The sequence below is a fragment of the Danio rerio genome, chromosome 7 (genome assembly GCF_052040795.2).
Source record: "Danio rerio strain M-AB ecotype USA chromosome 7, GRCz13ab, whole genome shotgun sequence".
Taxonomy (NCBI): domain Eukaryota; kingdom Metazoa; phylum Chordata; class Actinopteri; order Cypriniformes; family Danionidae; genus Danio; species Danio rerio.
The window spans coordinates 59823623-59845022 of NC_141027.1; the positions used below are offsets into that span (position 1 = coordinate 59823623).

At 40.4% G+C, this 21400-nt stretch overlaps 1 protein-coding gene across 1 annotated transcript; it reads right to left on the reverse strand.

The window, feature by feature from the left end:
* Window positions 1-233: 233 nt before the first annotated feature.
* Window positions 234-5385, reverse strand: LOC147843222 (uncharacterized). Its single transcript, XM_087261985.1, has 2 exons — window positions 534-5385; window positions 234-494 (listed from the first exon to the last, which is right to left on the reverse strand). Exon 1 carries the CDS (start codon window positions 1530-1532, stop codon window positions 1146-1148), a length of 387 nt encoding a protein of 128 aa, XP_087118111.1. The 5' UTR covers window positions 1533-5385; the 3' UTR covers window positions 234-494; window positions 534-1145.
* Between the last annotated feature and the right edge of the window lie 16015 nt (window positions 5386-21400).

The following is a 21400-nucleotide window of genomic DNA, read 5'->3' on the forward strand; positions in this document are numbered from 1 at the left end:
TCTCGAGCAGGCTAGCTCTGTAGTAACTTAATTTAGCCTGCTTTAATGCGACCGAGTCAAGCCAGGATAGTTTAAAAATCCCAGCTTCACATTTTGCTTTTGTGCAATACCTCTGTGGGGTTATCAAGTTTATGTCTAAAGACAAGATCAAAACAAAGCTTCACAATGTTCTATAATTGTAAAAATGTTTTTTATGTTAATATTCTTGAAAAATAACCAGGGATCTGTTAGTGTTTCAATCAATGTGTTGTTTATTCTGAATTAAGAAATATGTTAATGTATGTACAGATATGTTGTATTCTAAGTTTCTATTTTTATAATTTATATTTTACGAAGATAAATGTATGTTTGTTTTTTTAAACATTTATTGAAGTTGTCTTTACTTGAATGACTGTATGTTTGAATGCCTTGTAATGATCTTTGGAATAAAAAAAAGAAAACTACCTCTCAAAACCTACCTCTCTCTCTGTCTCTCTCTCTCTCTCTCTCTCTCTCTCTCTCTCTCTCTCTCTCTCTCTCTCTCTCTCTCTCACACACACTACACACACACACACAACCAGTCAAAGGTTTGGGGGCAGTGCAATTTTTAAATGTTTTAAAATAAGTTTAGTCTGCTAATCAAGGCTGCATTTATTTCATCAGGATACTCCTGCAACTTTCGGGAGACTTGGGATGTCTGAGTGCGTATGAGAAAGTATTGCACATTTATTGCACAGTTGGAGAATATTTAACTGTTCATGAGGTAGATGGCCTGAGGAAAGAAACTTTTCCTGTGTCTGGCTGTTTTTGTGCCTGGTGCTCTGTAGAGCAGACCAGACAATACTAGTTCGAACAGGAAGTGTGCTAGGTGCCAGGCATCCATAGTGATTTTGCGAGCCCTTTTACTCACTCTGGAAGAGTACAGTTCTTGCAGTGTAGGAAGCATAGTGCCAGTCATTCGTTCAGCAGTCTGGACTATTCACTGTAGTCTGCGGAGGTCGGCTTTGGCAGCTGATCCGAACCAGACGGTGATTGAAGTGCAGAGGATGGATTGGATGACAGCTGAGTAGAAATGTACAAGCAGCTCCTGTGGCAGGCTTCCTCAGCTGACTATTGAAGCACAGTCTCTGCTGGGCTCTCTTTACAATAGCGTCTATGTGAATGTCTCACTTCAGATCCTGAAAGATGGTGGTGCCCAGGAATCTGAATGACTCTATTGCAACCACAGTGCTATTCATGATGGTGAGTGGGGGAAGTACAGGGGGGTTTCTCCTAAAGTCCACAATCATCTTCACTGTTTTGAGTGTGTTCAGCTCCAGGTTGTTGTATCTGCAACATAAAGCCAGCTGCTCCACCTCCTGTTTGTATGCAGACTTGTCGCTATTCTGGATGAGGCCGATAACAGTAGTGTCATCTGAAAGCTTAAGGAGCTTGATGGAGGGATCTTTTGTGGTGCAGTCGTTGTTGTACAGGGAGAAGAGCAGTGGGGAGACAACACATCCCTGGGGGGCACTAGTGCTGATGGTGCAGCTGTCGGATGGGATTTTGCCCATTTTGACTAGCTTTGGTCCATCTGTCAGAAAGCTGTTGATCCATTGACAGACAGAGCTAGAAACAGAGAGCTGGGTCAGTTTGTACTCGAGCAGTGATGGGACAATGGTGTTAAAGACAGAACTGAAGTCCACAAACAGAATCCTTGTGTAGTTCCCTGGTTTGTCCAGATGTTGTAGGGTTTAATACTGATGTTGACTGCATCATCCACAGACCAATTTGCTCTATAGGCAAACTGTGGGGGTTCCAGTGATGTCCTTCAGATATGCTAGTGCAACCATCCCAACAAGGGAAGTATTCAAACACAAAACAAGTTCTTTACTGGACAAAATAAAGTATTTATTTTGGGCCACAATAATCAAGCAAAACACTCAAACACTCAATTCACTTAAATACTAGTTTCACTTTATTTTCATACAATAATCTCAGATATTAAAAAATCCACAGAAGGGTAGCAGCATTTTAAAATGTTCACAATATTCATTTTGTAAAGATTATTAGCAGACTGCATAGACATGATTGGTTAAGGCAACAAAAATGACCACCACTAGGCATTTAACAAGAGGGTATCAATTGTTATTGTGCAACACATCATCATTACACATCAACCCAGAGTTGTAATACACCACACAGTAAATCTCATAAATATAAATGCATAAATAACATCAATAAAAAGACACCACACAGCAATCAAAACATAAGCTTCTATCAATACCACTCCAGCTAAATATCAAGCCGTCGTCATTTAACATTTCATCTAAGGAGCGTGTTCCTAGCCTGCGCTCATCCGTCACACGCACACTCACCCACACAGACACAGACGGATGGAGTACAAGCGCCGGGAGAAATAAAACTCACTCAAACTTCCGGTGAATAAAATGCAGACACAATATTGACCTCGCAACAGTATAACACTGTGCTGCTGGCCCGCTTACCTGCTACCGGACGTGGGATATAGCGATGGGAAAGTCCACAGTGGCCGCCGGCCAAACTTTAGTCCGGGGAAACCCCAGCACTACCAATTACCCCTTCCAGTCATTCGCTTATGCACAACATCATGCCCACGTTCCGGAACGGTAGCCTTGGCTGCACCTGCAATCAAAAACCAAGAATCTCCCCCTGACCAAGAAAATGCATCCCCTTTAAAGACTTGGATTCATTAAAAATTGAACTCAGCTGTTGTTCTTCTGGAAACGTCATAGACGCAAATGACACCTGTACGCACCGTCCTGATTTAGGGAGCACCGCTTACACTAGCACCAGTCTATCAAATAACTTCATGGCCACAGATTTTAAGGCAACAGGTCATTAGTCATTAAGTCCTGTGATCTTTGGCTTCTTCGGGATTGGGATAAAGTGGGAGCGCTAAAAGCAGGACCAAACTTTTTGCTGTTTCAGTGATCTGTTGAAGATCTGTGAAAAAATGGGAGCCAGATGGTCAGCGCAGGTTCTCAGACAGACTGCTGAAACACCGCCTGGGCCTGGTGCTTTTCTTCTCTTACGTTTACTGAAGATCTGACGCACATCATCCTTACTGATCAGAAGTGCAGATTCAAAATGCATACAGTATACAATAAGGGTTCATAATTTCACAGGTTGTAAACCTTTTATTCATTAAACACCCCATAAAAACCCAGGCACTGAATAAGAGTACTGATGAACTTACACAGGTGCATGTACATTTGCAGGTTGAATTAGGTTGTCACCACCCTTGCATAATTGTTTATATGTATACAATACTTGAAAAAAAGTACACCGTAAACGTAATATACTTACACGGTTCTTTGCGTGATGAATGCTACCCCCCTATCACACAAACATTTTGTTTTGTTTCGTTGCATTTTAAAGAAAAGTACTTCGTTATTTCATTGTACTTACGCAGTACTTTTCATGCTGAATGAAGGGGGTAACAGCCAGATCTGTTACCCCCTTATTACCCAAGCATTACAGATTGTTCCCTTATACCTACGCAAACATTATTTATACTTAAACTATACGTACAGAAAAGTACACTGTTATTTCACTGTACTTAAGCGGTACTTTGCGGGTTGTAAAAGAAAGCGTTACCTACTTTTGTTAGGACACTTTTGACACCCTGATGCTGCTAATTCACCATGCATTTGTCTGCGTGACTTGACCTTTGTTCCCCAGTTCACAATGTCTTCAAAAGTGTTTTGTGGAGGACTAGCACCAGCCATGATCGCTTTCTGAACGTGGGGCCCTGCATGTTCAACTAGTAATCCCAAAAGAATTGGATTGTTGCATGTAACATCATCTATGCCAGAATAATCTTCAAAAAGTTCAAACAAATTTTCTGCATATTTTTCAAACGATTCTGCAATATTCTGTTTCCAGTTGTAAATCAACTCCCATTCAACAGGGCTTTTACCACACATGTCACAAAGGCAGAGTTTTAGTCTGTTCAAGATCTCACTCTTAGACTCATTAGGGTGTATTGGCAGTATAATTGTGCCTTCAATTAAAATTGTGGGGCCTTATAGAGCAGAACATTTGGAATTGAAGTGAAAACAATTTGCCAAATGTCTTTTGGTTTGAGTTGAAATGCATATTTGTGTCTAACAACTCGCCTCCACCATGTTTGGAAGAGCCCTTCAAGAGGGAAAGGTCCAATCTCTGCTTTAAACAAGTTACATTCATGTACTGTTAAAGCACGTTGAATGCTTGTCTCTGTGCCGTTTTGGTGTTTCATAACTTTTAAACTTGAAACAGGCATCTTTTGCAGAGATGTCTCATCAGCTTCCTCTGATTCTGAAGTCATAGGCGTGTTAGCTTTTGTATTTCTGCCAGGCATTAGTTTTTGCATAATCAATTTGTTTTTCAAATCTTCAAATATGTCCATGTATTTCTTAGATCTTTTAGCCAAGGCTAATTGATCTTCTAGTAGTTTGTCTAGCTGTGATTGGAGATGTTTTTTCCTGTGACTTACCTTTTTTAGGTTATTGCGTAGGCTAGAGGCATTCAGGTAATTTAAAGCCTCAATGATTTCTTTGTGTTTACATTTCTTTTGTTTGATGCCCACTGTTTTCCACCATATGGAAATGTCCTCACTAGTATCGTCCAAATTGAGGCCTTTTCTAGTGAGTTTGTACAGTACAGGCTCAACATTTTCAGTCCATAATGTAAACAAATCATATTCATTATAAGTATTCCACTCCATATTGGAGGAAATTTACTTGGATTTCACAGTGAGATGATTATCTGGATCATTCTGATACTTCTAATTCTGATACTTCTAGTTTTACACAAGTCATGCAAATGGAGACTTTCCCTACCATGCCATGAAGCAATAAAAACAGACTTACCCACTCTGTGGTTAGAAGTTCAGCTTTAATCCACTCAGAAGAGTTCTTCTCAGAGAATCCCCTGAGAAGATTTCCAGGATAAGCAAAGTAGATGTTGATACTAAAAGTATCTTGTGATTAAAACTCGCCAAAATTATTATAATTATAATTTATATGACGTCGGGTTCTCCAAATTGTAAAGCTTGAAGCTCACGCTGCTATTCTGAACCAATAATCGGAAACAGAAAGCAGTTGAAGGATGGCGTGTTTAAATCCATTATTTATCTGACTCCATTGCAATTTATCTGACTCCATTAAAGTTGTTATCATCATTGATAAAGAGAAAGAATCTCTAAGTCTTAAAGCATGCAAAGTTGTTTATTAAGTTACATGTTTAAATATACAGACAGTAAAATGAAAAAACTAACATACTGTATAAAGAAATTAGCTGTAACAAATGCCCTGCTGAGCAACAAAGACAGTGAAACTGCCTTTGTTAGCATATGAGGCTACGCACTGGTGTGCGGGAGATGCAGAGTTAAAGCCATTCTCCCAGATCAACAGTTACCTTTCCTTATTATACCCTGAGCAAAGCATTGTCAAACACGAGTGAAAACCAACCCCCAAAACCAGCTGAACATGAGAGCAAAGTTGAGGAAATAAAGTGGGGGAGAAGAACATTAACATACTCTCTTCAGGCCATGACTCAACAATAGTAAATATGTTGTAGTTTGAAATACAATTAATCAATGTCTCTGAAGTCATGACAACAAACATGAAAAAGTAACATGAAGGAAGATCACGAGCAGATTAATTGTGTATGGAGAAAGGCACATGGTTACTGTAAGCAAATGAGTGATGTGTATTGTAACTGTAAGGAACTCTGCCACATCAGGACGACCCATCCCATGCTTGGAATGTCTCAGTAGTCCTTCATTAGTATAGAAGGAATAGTATATAATATTTTCTCAGCTTACAAAAACATTATGGTTTGTTCCTTTGCAGTTTAAAGAAAAGTACACGTTATTGTACTGTACTCACTGTACTTACGCGGTACTTTTCATGCTGAATATCTGGTTGTTACCACCTTAATACCCAAGCATTACAGTTTGTTCCCTTATACCTACGCAAACGTTATTTATACTTACACTTTACATACAGAAAAGTACACCGTTATTTCACTGTACTTACACGGTACTTTGCGGGTTGTAAAAGAAAGCGTTACCATCTTTTATTTTACGGTAGTCACCACGCAGTTTCTTGCAGTTTTAGGCGACACTGCTCGGCTGTCCGCTGAAAATCTTCCACAGCCATTCTCTCCAAAACATGCTGGAAAACCTTCTTGTTCCTCACCATGCCATCAAGTTCTAATTGCACCTTCACGTCGCTGAAGGTTTGCACATCTTGAGTTGACCACGTGTTTTGAAAAATGGTCGTTTCTTGTTTTTGTCGCACACACAAGTGACGATTCTCTGTAACCAATCAGCCTTCAGCTGCGCGTGTAGCTCCACCTTTTGGTACCCTTTCTCGTCTATGGTACCCTTTCGAAAGGGTGCAAAAAAGTGGTATGGTACCACTCAGTGGAAACGGGCCGTTTATGTAGTATACAACATAATTAATGTTTTCTCAAATTGAGTTCTCATATTACGTTTCCTCCAGGTGCTCCGGTTTCCCTCACAGTTCAAATACATGTGGTATAGTTGAAATGGGTAAGCTAAATTGTCCGTAGTGTATGTGTGTGAATGAAAGTGCATGGGTGTTTCCCAGTGATGAGCTGCAGCTGGAAGGGCATGCGCTGCGTAAAACATATGCTGAATTAGTTGCCGGTTCATATAAATACAGGGACTAAGACAAAAGGCAAGGCAAGTTTATTTATATAGCACATTTTATACACAGTGGCAATTCAAAGTGCTTTACATAAACTAGAATAAAAAAGACAAGTTTAGGAACATAAAATGCAGACAATAAAAATGATTAAAAACAGATAAAAACAAATTAAAATGAGTTAAAATAAGTTATAAAAGAATGAAAAAGAAAAACATAATAGTGCAATCTGTCGGACGTAGCACAGTGCTCATACAGTAAAGGCACAGCTAAACAGATGAGTTTTCAGTCTCGATTTCAATGTGCCTAATGTTGGAGCACATCTGATAATTTCTGGAAGCTGATTTCAGCAGCGAGGGGCGTAGTTGGCTGAAGGCAGATTCACCCTGTTTTGACTGGACTCTTAGAGTTTCTAGTTTATTTGATCCTAGAGATCTGAGTGATCTTTTGGGTTTGTATTCAGTGATCATATCTATAATGTATTGAGGTCCTAGGCCATTTAGTGATTTATAGAAAAGCAGGGCTGGACTGGGGCAAAAAAAATCGGCCCTGGCATTTTGGGCCTGAGCGGCCCACTACATTCAATCAAAATGCTATCTATCTATGCACATCCAATATGTTTATCAACTCCTATTTTATAAAAAACAAAAGCCATTTATATGAAATCAATAAATAAATAAACATTTTAATCTCAATTTAATTTCTGTATACTGTCCATAAAGATATTTGTTGAGTTCTAAAAAATACACTACCCATTCATTTATTTATTTTCCTTCGCCTTAGTCCCTTATTTATCAGGGGTTGCCACAGCGGAATGAGATGTGGCAATGTGCAGTCAATGTGCAGAATCAGTGTATGTTACATAAACTAACATATTAACTTATCTTTTCACTCAGCCAAAACAGTCTTTTTGGGAAGGCCAGTGAGGAGGCCATTACAGTAATCCACCTTGCTGCTGATAAGTCTTCACTGGAAACAAAGCATCTAATTCTTGCAATATTTTTGAGATGATAAGATGCTGATTTAGTTACTGCTTTGACATGACTGTTGAAACTCAGATCTGACCCCAGAGTCACACCAAGATTCTTGACCTTATTTTTTGTTGTTTGACCTTTAAAGCCAAGGTACGCATTCACCTTGAGAACCTAATCTCTGTTCCCAAATGCAGTGACTTCAGTTTTCTCTTTTTTTAACTGAAGAAAATTTTGGCTCATCCAATTGTAAATTTCATCAATGCACTGGCAGAGAGTGTCAATAGGGCAGTAGTCATTAGGCAGTAAGGCTAGGTAGATCTGAGTGTCATCAGCATGCAAAGGTTGAACAGGAGAGGTGCCAGAATCGAGCCTTGTGGGACTCCGCATGTCATAGGTGTCCACCTTGACCTATGGTCACCTATACTGACATAGTAACCTCTCCCTTTAAGGTAAGATCTGAACCATTTGAGGACTGTCCCAGACAGCCCAACCCAGTTTTCCAGCCTATCCAGAAGTATGCTGTGATCAACAGTCTCTAATGCAGCACTAAGATCGAGCAGTACCAGCATTGTTATTTTACCTGAATTTTACCTGTTATTTTACTAGAACATAATGTCTGATTTCTTAAGTTGTGGTTGAGCTTCTTTGATGTCGACACAACTTGGCTGATTGGATGAGCTGATTGCCGTGCTGATATTATTGATTTTATCAGTAAAGAAATGAGCAAACTCATTACATTTGCTTTTAGAGAGTAGCTCACTGGGAATCTTACTGGGGGTGGGGTGGGGTTTGTTAGTGTCTCTACTGTTGCAAAGAGTGTACGAGCATTATTTAAATAGTTTTTTATAACGTTTAAAAAGAAAGTCTGCCTAGCAGTTTTTAGTTCTACATTAAAAGCATAAAGACTGTCTTTATAGATATTATAATGGACCTCTAGTTTCGTCTTTCTCCACATACGCTTAGCTTTTCTGCATTGTCTTTTCTTCATTTGAACTGCTCCTGAGTTTTTCCAAGGGACTCTCTCTTTGCCAGTTCTCTTCCTGAATTTAACAGGAGCAATGTCATCTATGACAATCTTAATTTTAGAGTTAAACAAATCAAGGAGAAAATCAACAGATATGATTGGTGTTAGCGATATGGCCTTCATAAACTGCTCACTAGTGTTCTCATTTATGCATCTCTTTCTGACAGAGACAGATCTCTCTTAATTAGCTGGAGTGATCAATATATCAAAGAAAATACAGAAATGATCAGACATCCTTAACAACAGTAGATGAAATGTTTAAACCCTTAGGTATAAGTAGATTAAAGGTGTGTCCACGATTGTGTGTGGGTCCTTGAACATGCTGAGTCAGATCAAAAGTGTCAAAAACAGTGATCAGTTCTTTTACAGCATTGATTTCTGGATTATCAATGTGAATATTAAAATCCCCAACAATACTAAAATTGTCAAATTCAGAGGTTACTATTGACAACAGCTTTGTAAAATCATCAATAAAAGCTGGTGAATATTTTGGAGGGCTGTAGATAATGATCAGTAAGATACGTGGAGCACCTTTCAGTGCTATACTCAGATATTCAAAGGACAAATAGTCACCAAATGACACTTGTTTACACTCATATACATCTTGAAACAGGGCAGCGATGCCTCCACTTCTCCTATTAACTCTGCAAACATTAAAAAAGTCAAAGTTTAAAGGAGCTGTTTCATTCAGAACTGCTGCGCTACAACTGTCATCTAGCCAAGTTTCATTTAGAAGCATAAAATCGAGGCAATTTGTGTTGATAAAATCCTTGAGTAAAAGTCACTTATTATTGAGTGATCGAATGTTTAAAAGTGCTAACTTAACAGTTTTAGCGTTTTTTTACTACAGAGGTCTCAGATATACATTTAATAGACACCAGATTTGAATGATTTGCTATACGGTCTGAAAAAGTCTTTGGTTTTTTGTCACGTAATAAGACACATCTGCGTAGAGAAAACTACAGACACATTGGGTTCCTGCTTATTCTGTAAACATCTGATAAAGATACTGTTATCTAAGCAGGCACTCGAGACGCATCAATGGCAGATTTTAAGTTCACCAGCTAAAGATGGTGAACTTAAAGGCCTCTCCTAGGTGTAGGGCGAGGTGGGCTCAGAGATGGGTGTGAGGCTTGCTGATTTTTGGTTGCTAACTGGGGGCTAGCAGCAATGGAGTGTGAGAGTTTAGTTTCCGCAAACACCAGTTCCTCCATTTTTTTTGAAAAATCCAAGAGAGGCGAGCAAGGTGACAATGAGAGCGTGTCCGGTGACAGAGGCTGTGGGTCTGGGGTTTCTGGCTTTTCTTAGTTATAAAGTTCACTGTTCTCTTTGAAGATATATCCATTTCTTCGGTAGGCTGTTGTAGTGATCAGCGGTAAAGCCAGGAACTTGTGGAAATTAATTTCCAATATAAATAAATGCTGCAGAGTTATCACTAAACTCTGACCCTTTTCTTAAGCTCATCAGAAAGTGGCAATTGAGACAGTGACCATCTGTCTTTTGTTTATCTGAAAGACAAAGGTGTTAAGAGCCCAGAACTTGCTTCTTGATCCAATCTACTTTTGACATCGTCTCAAACACCGATGACACCTCCCAGTGATCAACTCACAGGATCATCCAATCACAATGCTGGATTTGAAAGGTGACATCCTTCAATACCGCCTTCCAGAGAAAGTATTAAAGACATTGTCTTAAACAAAGACTGTCTGTTAAGTGTGGGTCCTAAAGAGTGTGTGCATAAGAGTGTGTCGGTTAAGGGTGTGTTAAGAAGAGTGTGTGGTAAAAAGTGTGGTCAAAGTGTGGTTTATGGTGGTTTGCGGGGTTCTGTCCTAGACATCAGAACTTTTGCTGCGTGTTCCAGCAAGGATTTGGTAATTGGATTCACGGTGCTTTTTCGTCTGAAACCATCGCATCAAGACCACCACCTCCAAAAATCTGCGTGTCCCAGATTTCCAGCAACTCTACCTTCAAAGAAAAAGCATCGGCGTGTTCCCGACATCGAACCACCACCTCCAGAAATCTCCAATTTCTGCGTGTTCCAGAAGATACAGATTTCTACGCTCAAGGATAAAGGCATCGGCGTGTCCCCGACATCAGACCACCACCTCCAGAAATCTCCAATTTCTGCGTGTTCCAGAATATACAGATTTCTACGCTCAAGGATAAAGACGTCGGCGTGTTCCCGACTTCAAACCACCACTTCTAGAAATCTCCAGTCTGCGTGTTCCAGAAACTACAGATTTCTTCCATTCAAAGCTCAAGAGAGCCAAGTCTGCTCGTTTCATGCTTCAAGATCTGCAGAAAGATCCAACTTCTTCCATCCACTGCATCAAAGGCAGAAACGTAAATATTCCACTTTCCAACCCTTTAAATTAGACCTTGGCATAGTGTGTTTCAGTATAAAATATTCTAATTAATTAGATGTTTATAAATGATATTCTTTATTAACAAAAACTTCCTCTGTTTTTTGTTATTGTAAAATAAGGTTTACCTTACCTTAACTTAATCACCTTCATCACTCGCCATTGCACTTCATTTATTGTACATTTAGTAATTGTAGTTACCCTTGATTACTATTTTGTTAATAAATACACATTTATTACAATTGTGTCTTCCTTGTGTTGATAATACAGAAAAAGGCTCTACAAGTCAAACGATCTCATTATCCTTCAGATTTGGCAAGATAATATACTCCTCATTTCTATAATTTAACTAACAATATTTTATTGTTAATTATTTTGACAGTGGAAAGCTGTCTGGTGCCCCGTTTAAAAGGAGTTATTTATCTGTTATTTCTACATTAATTGGTGCCCCCACATTAGGCTAAAATATCAATATTAATGTCAATACCTAAATATTGATTTTAATATTTGATAAATCCAATTATCACTACACTGTTTTCCATATCAAACTGACGTGGGGGAGATTGCAGCCCTGATCAAACTTACGAAGTCTGAACTTACAAGAAGAGGATGCAGGACTGAACTGTGTGTAACGTTAGGCTACTTAATATTGAGAAAAAGCCCCAATCAGATAGGCGAATGTCGGTTGCCCCGCCTCCGTTTTCAGATGTCTCCGTTTTCCCCCATCCACACTGAGATGGAGCAGCAGCGTTTTAGAATGAAAACGACCTCTTCAGCGTTTCCAAAATGCTCCATTTTCAGAGCTTGAAATAGTGTGGACGGATGGCGTAATGGAAGCAAAACCTATGTGTTTTAAAATGAAAACGCGTTAGTGTAAACGGCCTCAGATGTGGGAAAGACAGTAAAGGTGGATGCATCAGAGTACAATAAATGTTTCACATTGTCCACAGCCCAAGATTTTGGCTGCTGCACCATTGAAACTGTTTTTTTTTATTGGCATGAGTGGGCCAAAGTTTGGCTATAGCATTTGGCCATGTATATTGACCCTGTGAAGCTCCCAACCAACAGTTTAGGTGGAAACAGGAGAATTGAGGTGCACATATAATTCTGCAGTGAGTTGATCAGCTGTGTTTTATATTTTTTGGATACAATCATTGTTATCACCTGAACATCCCTTTCAGACAGCTTTGCAATTGCAGCAATTGTGTTCAGTTACCCCTGTTTGATGTGGTTCTTCTTCTTGGTGGTGTCATAGAGATTGTATGATTGATATTAGAATTAACCAATAGGATAAGAGGGGGCGGGAAGAAGAATGTTCGCAAACCACAGGATATAGAAAAAGACCAGTGGCCTCATGCATCAACGCTGCGTACTCACGAAAACTTTGCGTACGCCAGGTTTCATGCTCAGAATCGCTCACGTTTGAATTTACTAACGATGATCTGAACGTGGGAATGTGCGCAGTTCCACGCCAGCTTTATGGCTGGCGTACGCACATTTTTTGTGCGTGTCTGTTTTATTTCCATTGGCGACTCCTAGAGGCAGTTGTGTTAAATTGCTCTCTACGAAGTGTCTGAGCCTTGCAATGGCAGCTGTATGAGACAGGTTCATTTAGCAGGTATATAAGGTTTCCATACCATACAGTTGACCAGCCAAATATTAAAGCGCAAATTGCGGCGGTCGCCTGTTTTCCCAATGTGATCTGAGCTATCTACTGCACGCACATTGCTATAAAGACATTATCTGAAGATGAATTTGCATGCGTGAATCAGAAACATTTTCATTCAATAATTGTGCAAATACAATATGATGCACAGACTTATTAATGATTCCTACTTGTCTTTCTTGTGAAAAATAGTTGGCAAAATCTGATATGTAGCGGAGGGGGAAAAAAAAGAATGACTTCATCACACGCTGTATTCGAACCGAGTTCATGCTCGAATGTGTCTAAACATGAGGACATGCGTTTTTCGAGCTGCGCCACTGAGACTGTCAAGGATATTGCAACATTTTACATCTATAAATCACACTATTTCTTTTTAATTCACTCAGTTCGATGTTCAGACCCAACTGTGTTAACCGCATCAGCTAAACTCTCCCACTCAATTTTTTTCTTTTGTTGTTAATTCCGGAGGAGAAATTTGCAAATAACACTGTTTTTCTCTGGTCTACCTCCGAAAGCAGCACCTCCAATTCACATTCTGTTCAAAGTTTCTCTTTTTGCTTGCTTTTGCCATTGCTTTTTCGTTTGGTTTTGCCAAATTAGAGTCATTAGCATATTCATACGGGGGAAGAGGCAGGGAGGGGTTTTGTGCTCGTGCATGTTGCGCTCAGTTTCACGTTCATTCAGATGTACAAAAGAATATGCGAGAGATTCGGCTTATGCAGTGTTTCATACATTTGAATTTTTTTCTGCGTACCCACATTTACAGCTTTGTGCGTACGCAATGTTTTAGTATGATTTCCACGCAAGTCTTAGTACATGAGGCCCCAGAACTTGTGGATGTTAATAAATAAGTGCTTAACCATAGAATTGGACTAAGAAGACTTATTTAACATGGTGTCAGAAGTTGTGGAAAGATAGGAGATGGCGAAATTTACTCCACCCCAGAACTTCACCTTCGACAGCCCTAAAGAGTGGGCCGCATGGAGACAATAGCCGCATTTCCACTATCAGGCCAGTGCGAGCCAGGGCTTATATCGGGCCAGGCCGGGCCAATCGCCCGGGAGGTTGAGCAGTGAGGCCGAAATCATGTCGCGTTTCCACTGTGGGGCTAGTAGCTTGCAGCGCGTCAGCAAACCCCGCCCACAGAACATCCCCTGAATCGAACGTCACTCAAACCGCCCACTTCAGCGAGAATCATGCAGATAAAGCACATCATCACGAAATTATTAAAATTAGGACAACCAAAACAAACAAATGACACGTTACTGTACAGCAGTACAACGCATGTCTATACACACATGCCTGTGTGTTTTCATTCATCATATTCATTTACTCGCCGACCGACTGGCATCGAAATCCAGTGGTCTTGCCACCAACGGAGGGACACAGCGCAGAGAGCGCACACATCCATAATATAACACCACATATATAAAATTCTCTGTTAATAACTCGATATAAAATGTATTTTATAACATCCTCTAGACAGACGCTGTCCAACATTCATCCCAAATGCTCCGGAGAGAACTGAAACATGATTTTTTTTTCCCTATAGGCTTTACGACACTTAATAGGTGATTCCCTTTATTTAAAGACGTTGCTTATTATATCTTAAGTAAAGGAAAGTGTTCAGTGTTTCAGCACATAAGAGCAGCAAGTAATAAAATATTGCCTATATTTCGTTGCGCTCAGCAGCAATGCACTAATAAAGCTCTTTATGTATTTTATATTTCCTTTTTTAATTTTAGCATGTTATATAAAAACACACACACTTGTTTGAGGACACAGAACACATTTTGAACTTGCAGTTTTCCCCGTCAAAAAAGTGCTGCGCAGCTGCAGACAGAAAAAAAAGGTCGCCTATTTCTGCGTTCACTCACCCCGAAAATGCTCTGTTTGCATGATTTGATTAATATCATCGTATCCAAATACTTTATAAATAATATTTAAAACATTTTCCGGTGTTTATTTATTTATTTATTTTTAGAAAATCTTTTTTTCAAAGAGGCTTTTGAAAAATGAAAGTTAAATATAAATTTGAAACAGTTTGATATAGTACCTAATTGTTATAGTTATAGCTTTTGTTAGTTTTATATTGGTTTATTTATTTAATGTGATTTTATTATAGGCCTATCTGATATTTGTAATTCGTTAAATTATTTAAATATAGCTTAGGCTATTTTATCTAGATATGACACTATTGTTTTGAGCCTACAAAAGCGGACATGAAATTTGTAAAGTTTAATGTCTTTCTGTTGTATTCATATAGTGTATTATCTCCAAAATAAACTAAAACAATAAAAAGAAAAGAAAAAAGCCGCTCGCGGCATCAACAGAGCTATGAATGGAGCGCTCTTTTCCTCGGTCTCACACAAGCACAGGCATCTAAACGCGCAAAGACACTTATTAAACTTGACAAAACCTCTTGAAAACCTTTACTGTCTGCTGTGTCTTTAATATGGTGTAAAGATTAGTATGTGTTATTGAAACATCAAAGAGATGCAGCAAAGAAGTGACTTATTAAAACTATCATTTTATGCAATAACCTTACATTTAAAAGAGAAACATAAGGGCGATCATATGCAAAAAAGACCTCAGCCTATAATTTGTTCCAGATGTTTTCTTTCTCTTATTTATTTGTTTGTTTATGTGTTTGGCGCATGTACTGTGCGATCGGAAAACTGTGCCCGCCTCTCCTTTCACTCCGCCCCGAAGCCCCGGCTGGCCCTCTTTGGTCTAAGGTATTCGGCGGGCCGAAAAAGGCCAGCCGCTGGCCCCAAGAAAGCCCCGCTTTGGCCCGATTAGGCCCCGGAAGTGACAGTGGAAACGCCACTGGCCTTGGCTCGCCCTGGCTCGCTCGCTTTAGGCGCGATAGTGGAAACGCGGCTAATGCTTCACTAGGTACAGGATAGCCACGAAGCTAACGGAGGAATCTGGTGAGGTGCAAGTGAGTACCCTCATCTATGCCATGGGACCAGAGGCAGAAAATGTCTTTAACTCGTTCACGTTTGTAAGAGACGAACAGAAAAATTACTTCTACATAGTTCTGGATAAGTACAACGAATACTTCATCCCGAAAAATAATGTAATCCACAAAAGGGCATGTTTTTACCAACGAGTACAAAGGCCGGGGGAAAAGGCAGAAATGTTCATACGTGCACTCTATGAGTTAGCAGAGAGTTGTGACTTTGGCCCACAGAAAACGGAAAATATCAGAGATAAGCTTGTTGTCGGCATCAGAGATAAGGAGCTGTCAAGGAGGTTACAGTTATTGACCGACCTTACCTTAGATGCAGCCGTACTGACAGTGAGACAGGCGGAAGACATAGCTCAGCAGATAAGCCAGCAGGAGGAAGGTGCATCGAGCAGTGTTCAAGAGGTTTTACATAGACGACCTGAAAAACAGAGGTACTGGGATGACAAGAGACCCGTAAGAGGAAGGAACGACAGAAAGTTCAGCGGCAATAAATGCGGAAAGTGTGGGAAAATGAAACACAGAGACAGAGTGAAATGTCCCGCAGCAGAATCGGAGTGTAGAAAGTGTAAAAAGAAGGGACACTGGGAACGCATGTGTTATGCAAGAGCCGTAAACAAGATTAGAAATGAGACACACGACAGCCGAATGATGAGGATGATACATATTACCTGGGTACGGTAAATAAAACCGGGATGGAGGATATGGAGAACTGGATAGTGAAGTTGAATGTAAAAGGCTCAGGAATTAAATTTAAGATCGATACAGGAGCCGACATAAGTCATTAATAAAGATACCTTCAACTCACTTGAGGAGAAAGTGAGATTAAGAAACACGCTGGCGAGATATGACAGTCCAGGAGGAAGGATTACATGCTTGCGGCAATTTGAAACAACAACAGAATACAAAGATAGAAAGTTTAACCTCGTAATCCATGTCATGAAAGGCGAAACAGTAAATAACCTTCTGAGCAGAAAACAAGCTGTTGAAATGGGTCTGGTGAAGAGAATAGAAAATATCAGCGCCATATTTGGGGAAAAAGGAACAATGAAAACGGAGCCAGTCAAAATAAACCTAAAAGAACATGCAGAGCCTTATGCAGTTTACACTGCAAGAAGGGTGCCTCTACCATTGCTCCAGAAAGTTAAAGCAGAACTTCAACGGATGGAGGAGAATGGAGTGATTGAGAAAATAACATATCCGACGGACTGGTGCGCTCCTATGGTGCCAGTAATGAAACCTAACAGAAAAGTGTGCATCTGTGTAGATTTGAAAAAACTGAATGAAAACATTAAAAGGCAAAGATATATATTACGCATGACAGATGAAGTCCTGGCCAAGCTCGCAGGGTCCAAAGTGTTTTCATCACTGGATGCCACAAGTGGGTTTTGGCAGATACCCCTGCATACTGAAAGCAGCCTCCTCACAACTTTTATAACACCGTTCACGAGATAAAGTCAAGGAGAGAACGATGAACGTCTGAGGCTTGTTCTGGAGCGGATAGAACGAGCAGGACTCAAACTCAACAAGGAGAAATGTGTCTTTCGACAAAAAGAGATGCATTTCTTGGGACACATAATAGACAACAGAGGAGTCAGGCCTGACCCAGGGAAAGTAAGGGCTATAGCAGAGCTATCAGCACCACGGAACGTGAACGAGTTAAAACGCATCCTCGGAATGATAAACTATATGGGACGCTTTATCTCTGATTTGGCAACAGTAGGTAATCCGTTGTTTGAATCATTAAAAGGGAATGCAGTTTGGACATGGGACCAACCTCAGCAAAAAGAGTTTCAAAAACTGAAAGAAAGTCTGATGACGTCACCGGTTCTAGCATACTATGATCCGAGGAAAGCCACAGCAGTATCAGCGGATGCCAGTAGCTACGGACTGGGAGGACAACTGGAAGCCTGTGGCATACTGTTCGAGGAGGTTAAACGATGCTGAAACCAGGTACGCACAAAATGAAAAAGAGTCCCTGGCTGGGGTCTGGGCTTGTGAGAGATTCGAGAAATATCTCATAGGCCTGTTAGGATTTCGTCTTATAACGGATCACAAAACCTTCGTGCCTTTGATTAATAAGAAGGATCTGGACACGGTGCCTATACGTTGTCAGAGACTTTTAATGAGACTGATGAGGTTCACACTAACTGCTGAATACGCACCTGGGAAGACGTTAGTAGTGGCAGACGCGCTGTCATGAACCCCTATAAACAGTGATGTGCGGAGCAGCACAGCGGAGGAGGTGACCTGTCACGTAGAAGCGATTTTAGCCAGCCTCCCTGCATCCCAGTCAAAGTTAAGTTGCATCGAAGCCGGGACTAAAAGAGATGAACAATTACAGTAAGTTCATAAAGCAGGGATGGCCAGAACACGTGAGAAATGTACCAGAATGTGTCAGAGACTTTTGTGCAGTAAAATATGCGCTATCTATAAGCCAAGGGCTAATAACACTGGGCAAACGGATCTGCATTCCACGAGAACTAACAAGGGACGTGCTGGAACGTATTTACGAAGGACATCAAGGGCTAACCAAGTGCAGGGAAAGGGCAAATGTGTCCGTATGGTGGCCAGGCATATCGTTGGAAATAAAGAACAGGGTTGAAATGTGCACATTCTGCCGAGAAAACAGAAAAACGCAAAAAAGAAAGAGCCGGTAAAGTCGATTCCGTTACCTGACAGACCGTGGCAGCAGATAGCTATAGAAATTTGTGAGAAGAAAGGCCAAATGTATCTGATTGTTTCAGATTATTATTCACGCTTTATTGAGTTTCTCCATCTGCCACTGACAACCACGGCTCAGGTGATAAACAGACTGAAAGCAACTTTCGTTATTCCCGAACAGATCGTTAGCGATAATGGTCTACAATTTACTAGTGACTTATGGACAGAATTTAGGGATAGGTATGACTTTGAACATGTCACATCCAGCCCGTATAACCCACAATCAAACGGGCATGCAGAGCAAGCTGTCCAAACAGCCAAACGCATCCTTGCTCAGGATGATCTGCTCCTCGCTTTGATGAGTTACCGCTCAACCCCTCATTCGAGTACGGGAGTAAGCCCTGCAGAATTGTTAATGGGTAGAAAAATCTGCACCACATTGCCTACTCTTAACAAAAATCTGCTGCCAAGATGGCCTAACAGGATGCAGGTGAGAGAGAAAGACAACAACAAGTCTGCTAAAGCGCAACAAACCTTTTACTTCAATCGGAGAAAGGCATGTGCGAATTGCCACCCTTAAAACCGGGCGACCCGGTTCTGATGAAGCTGGATGGTGAAAAGCTTTGGAAAGGACCTGTACAAATCAAATCAAGGGAAATCACTCCACGATCTTACCTGGTAAAAACTCCAAAAGGAGAGGGCGTGAAAAGACGGAACCGTAAACACCTTCAAGCAGTGCCAGTTGACTATCCAAGTGCTGAAATAACGATGCAGACACAACAACTAAATGAGGAAGAGCGCACACAGGAGGCTGGCCAACAAGAGCCGCAAATGACAATTCAAAAACAGGGAGAAACTGTGACTAGATCAGGAAGAGTTATAAAACCAGTTGTTAAACTAGACTTATAGTTAAAGAAGAGAACTAGGGTCTTGATGTTAATGTTGTGTTGTTGAATGTTTGAATTTTAGTAAATAGAAATAGTTTAAAGAGGTATAAATGTTTTATGCTAAATGGTAGTTAATTCTTTGAAAAAAAAAGTGTGTTTTGTTAATAGAAAGTAAAAGGGGGAGGTGTCATAGAGATTGTATGATTGATATTAGAATTAACCAATAGGATAAGAGGGGGCAGGAAGAAGAATGTTCGCGAACCACAGGATATAGAAAAAGACCAGAACTTGTGGATGTTAATAAATAAGTGCTTAACCATAGAATTGGACTGAGAAGACTTATTTGACAGGTGGTTTGCTGACATTACTCTGGATATTGTGGATTTTGATACATTATAAAGACCTGCTGTCTTAGTCACAGATGTGCCAGGGAGATGCACACCAACAATTTATCCTCTTTTGAACTCTAATATGTCACCATATTACATAATGTTGTGTGCATTGCAATATTTTAAGCAAAACTGTGCTATTACTCTAACAATTACACTCTTCACACTCTAAGCTGCAGTCACACTAGAGTTTGAGCATGCAAAATTTTGTCGTACATTGCTGTGAAAAGGGGAGGGATTCAACAAAATGATTAGAAATTAAAAAAGTGAGGGATTGGTCTGTTTTTTTATTTTTTATTTAGAGAGGTCATGTTTTGATCCTCGATTGGTCTCACGCAATCAAGTGATGCGATTTCGCAGGTTTGAACTTTGCAATGCAGAGAACAGCGAAACTTGACGCATGTACTTGCATTTTCAGTCTGATGCATTTGCGTGCATATGAATAGAAGTCTATGGGGAGAAAAGTCCAGTGTGACGGCAGCTTTACTAGTGGAATGTGCAATCAATGAAGATTGGACACCAGCTGCTCAAATTTAGTCATAAACCTCCAACACTATATTGGCAAGTGTTTTAGTTTCATTGATTTAAACTGCAAGATTTATAGAGTAACAATACTAATAATAGTCAGTGTTGGGAGTAATGCGTTACAAAAGTAATGTATTACAGTAATGTATTACATTTTCCTGTAACGCAGTAGTGTAAGGCATAACTAATACATTTTCAGTAATATTTTACTCGGTACATGTTCAGTAACGCGTGCGTTACAATAAACTTTTCGCCCGCAAGACATTAACGAATTAAAAAACCGCAGTTTCTATTTCCTGTTCGTGGCAAGAGAATATATGCGCGTGCTTTCATTTATCTGCCTCTGGCTATGGGACCTTTTTACTTTGAACGCGGAATGATTTCAGCTTCTGAGCTCAAGGTCCGGGCCTATTTGGCTCAGCCCGGTTCGTAGTACGCACAGCGGAAAGCGGCAAATAGATGAAAATGGCAGAAGACAGTGCATTCGCGAGATGGACGTATGTGCATATGCCGTTATTTCACTGACAAATGTCGTAAGCTCATTCATGTAATACGAGCGAGTGAACGTGCCGGTTTCCTCTGTGGACAAAACTCCTCGCGTTCACTCAACACTGGCTGGGCTGCTCACGTGCTAACGACCTGCTCTCACTCCATCAGATGATACACTCTCAATCTGTGCCTTGTGTTTCTTTTTTCTTTCGTGCTGTTGCTCTTTCAATTCAATTCAATTCAGCTTTATTTGTATAGCGCTTTTACAATGTAGACTGTGTCAAAGCAGCTTCACATAAATGGTCATAGTAACTGAAACAGTGTGGTTCAGGTTTTAGTGTTTAAGTTCAGTTCAGTTCAGTTTAGCTCAGTTCAGTGTGATTTAATCATTACTGAGAGTTCAAACACTGAAGAGCCAATTCATCGATGCATAGCTCTACCAATCCTGAACCATGCGAGGCAGTGGCGACAGCAGAGAGGGAAAAAAAACTTCACCTGATGGAGTGAAGAAAAAAAAAACCTTGAGAGAACCAGACTCAGTTGGGCACGACCATTTTAATTTCTCCGCTGGCCAAAAGTCTTGTGCAGAGCTTGATTCGCCGTGATTTAGGCTGGAAGATGGCCTCAGCGAAGACTCGTCTGTCCCTGGAGCGTCGCTGGAATCAGACTCATGTTCTCCACTCCCCACGACCATCAGCGCAGCAGCAGCTCAGGATATGGCCTGGTCCCGGATATGGAATCCTTGGGATCATCACGTCGCTGGTCATGGATCTAATCAGTGACTCCGCATAA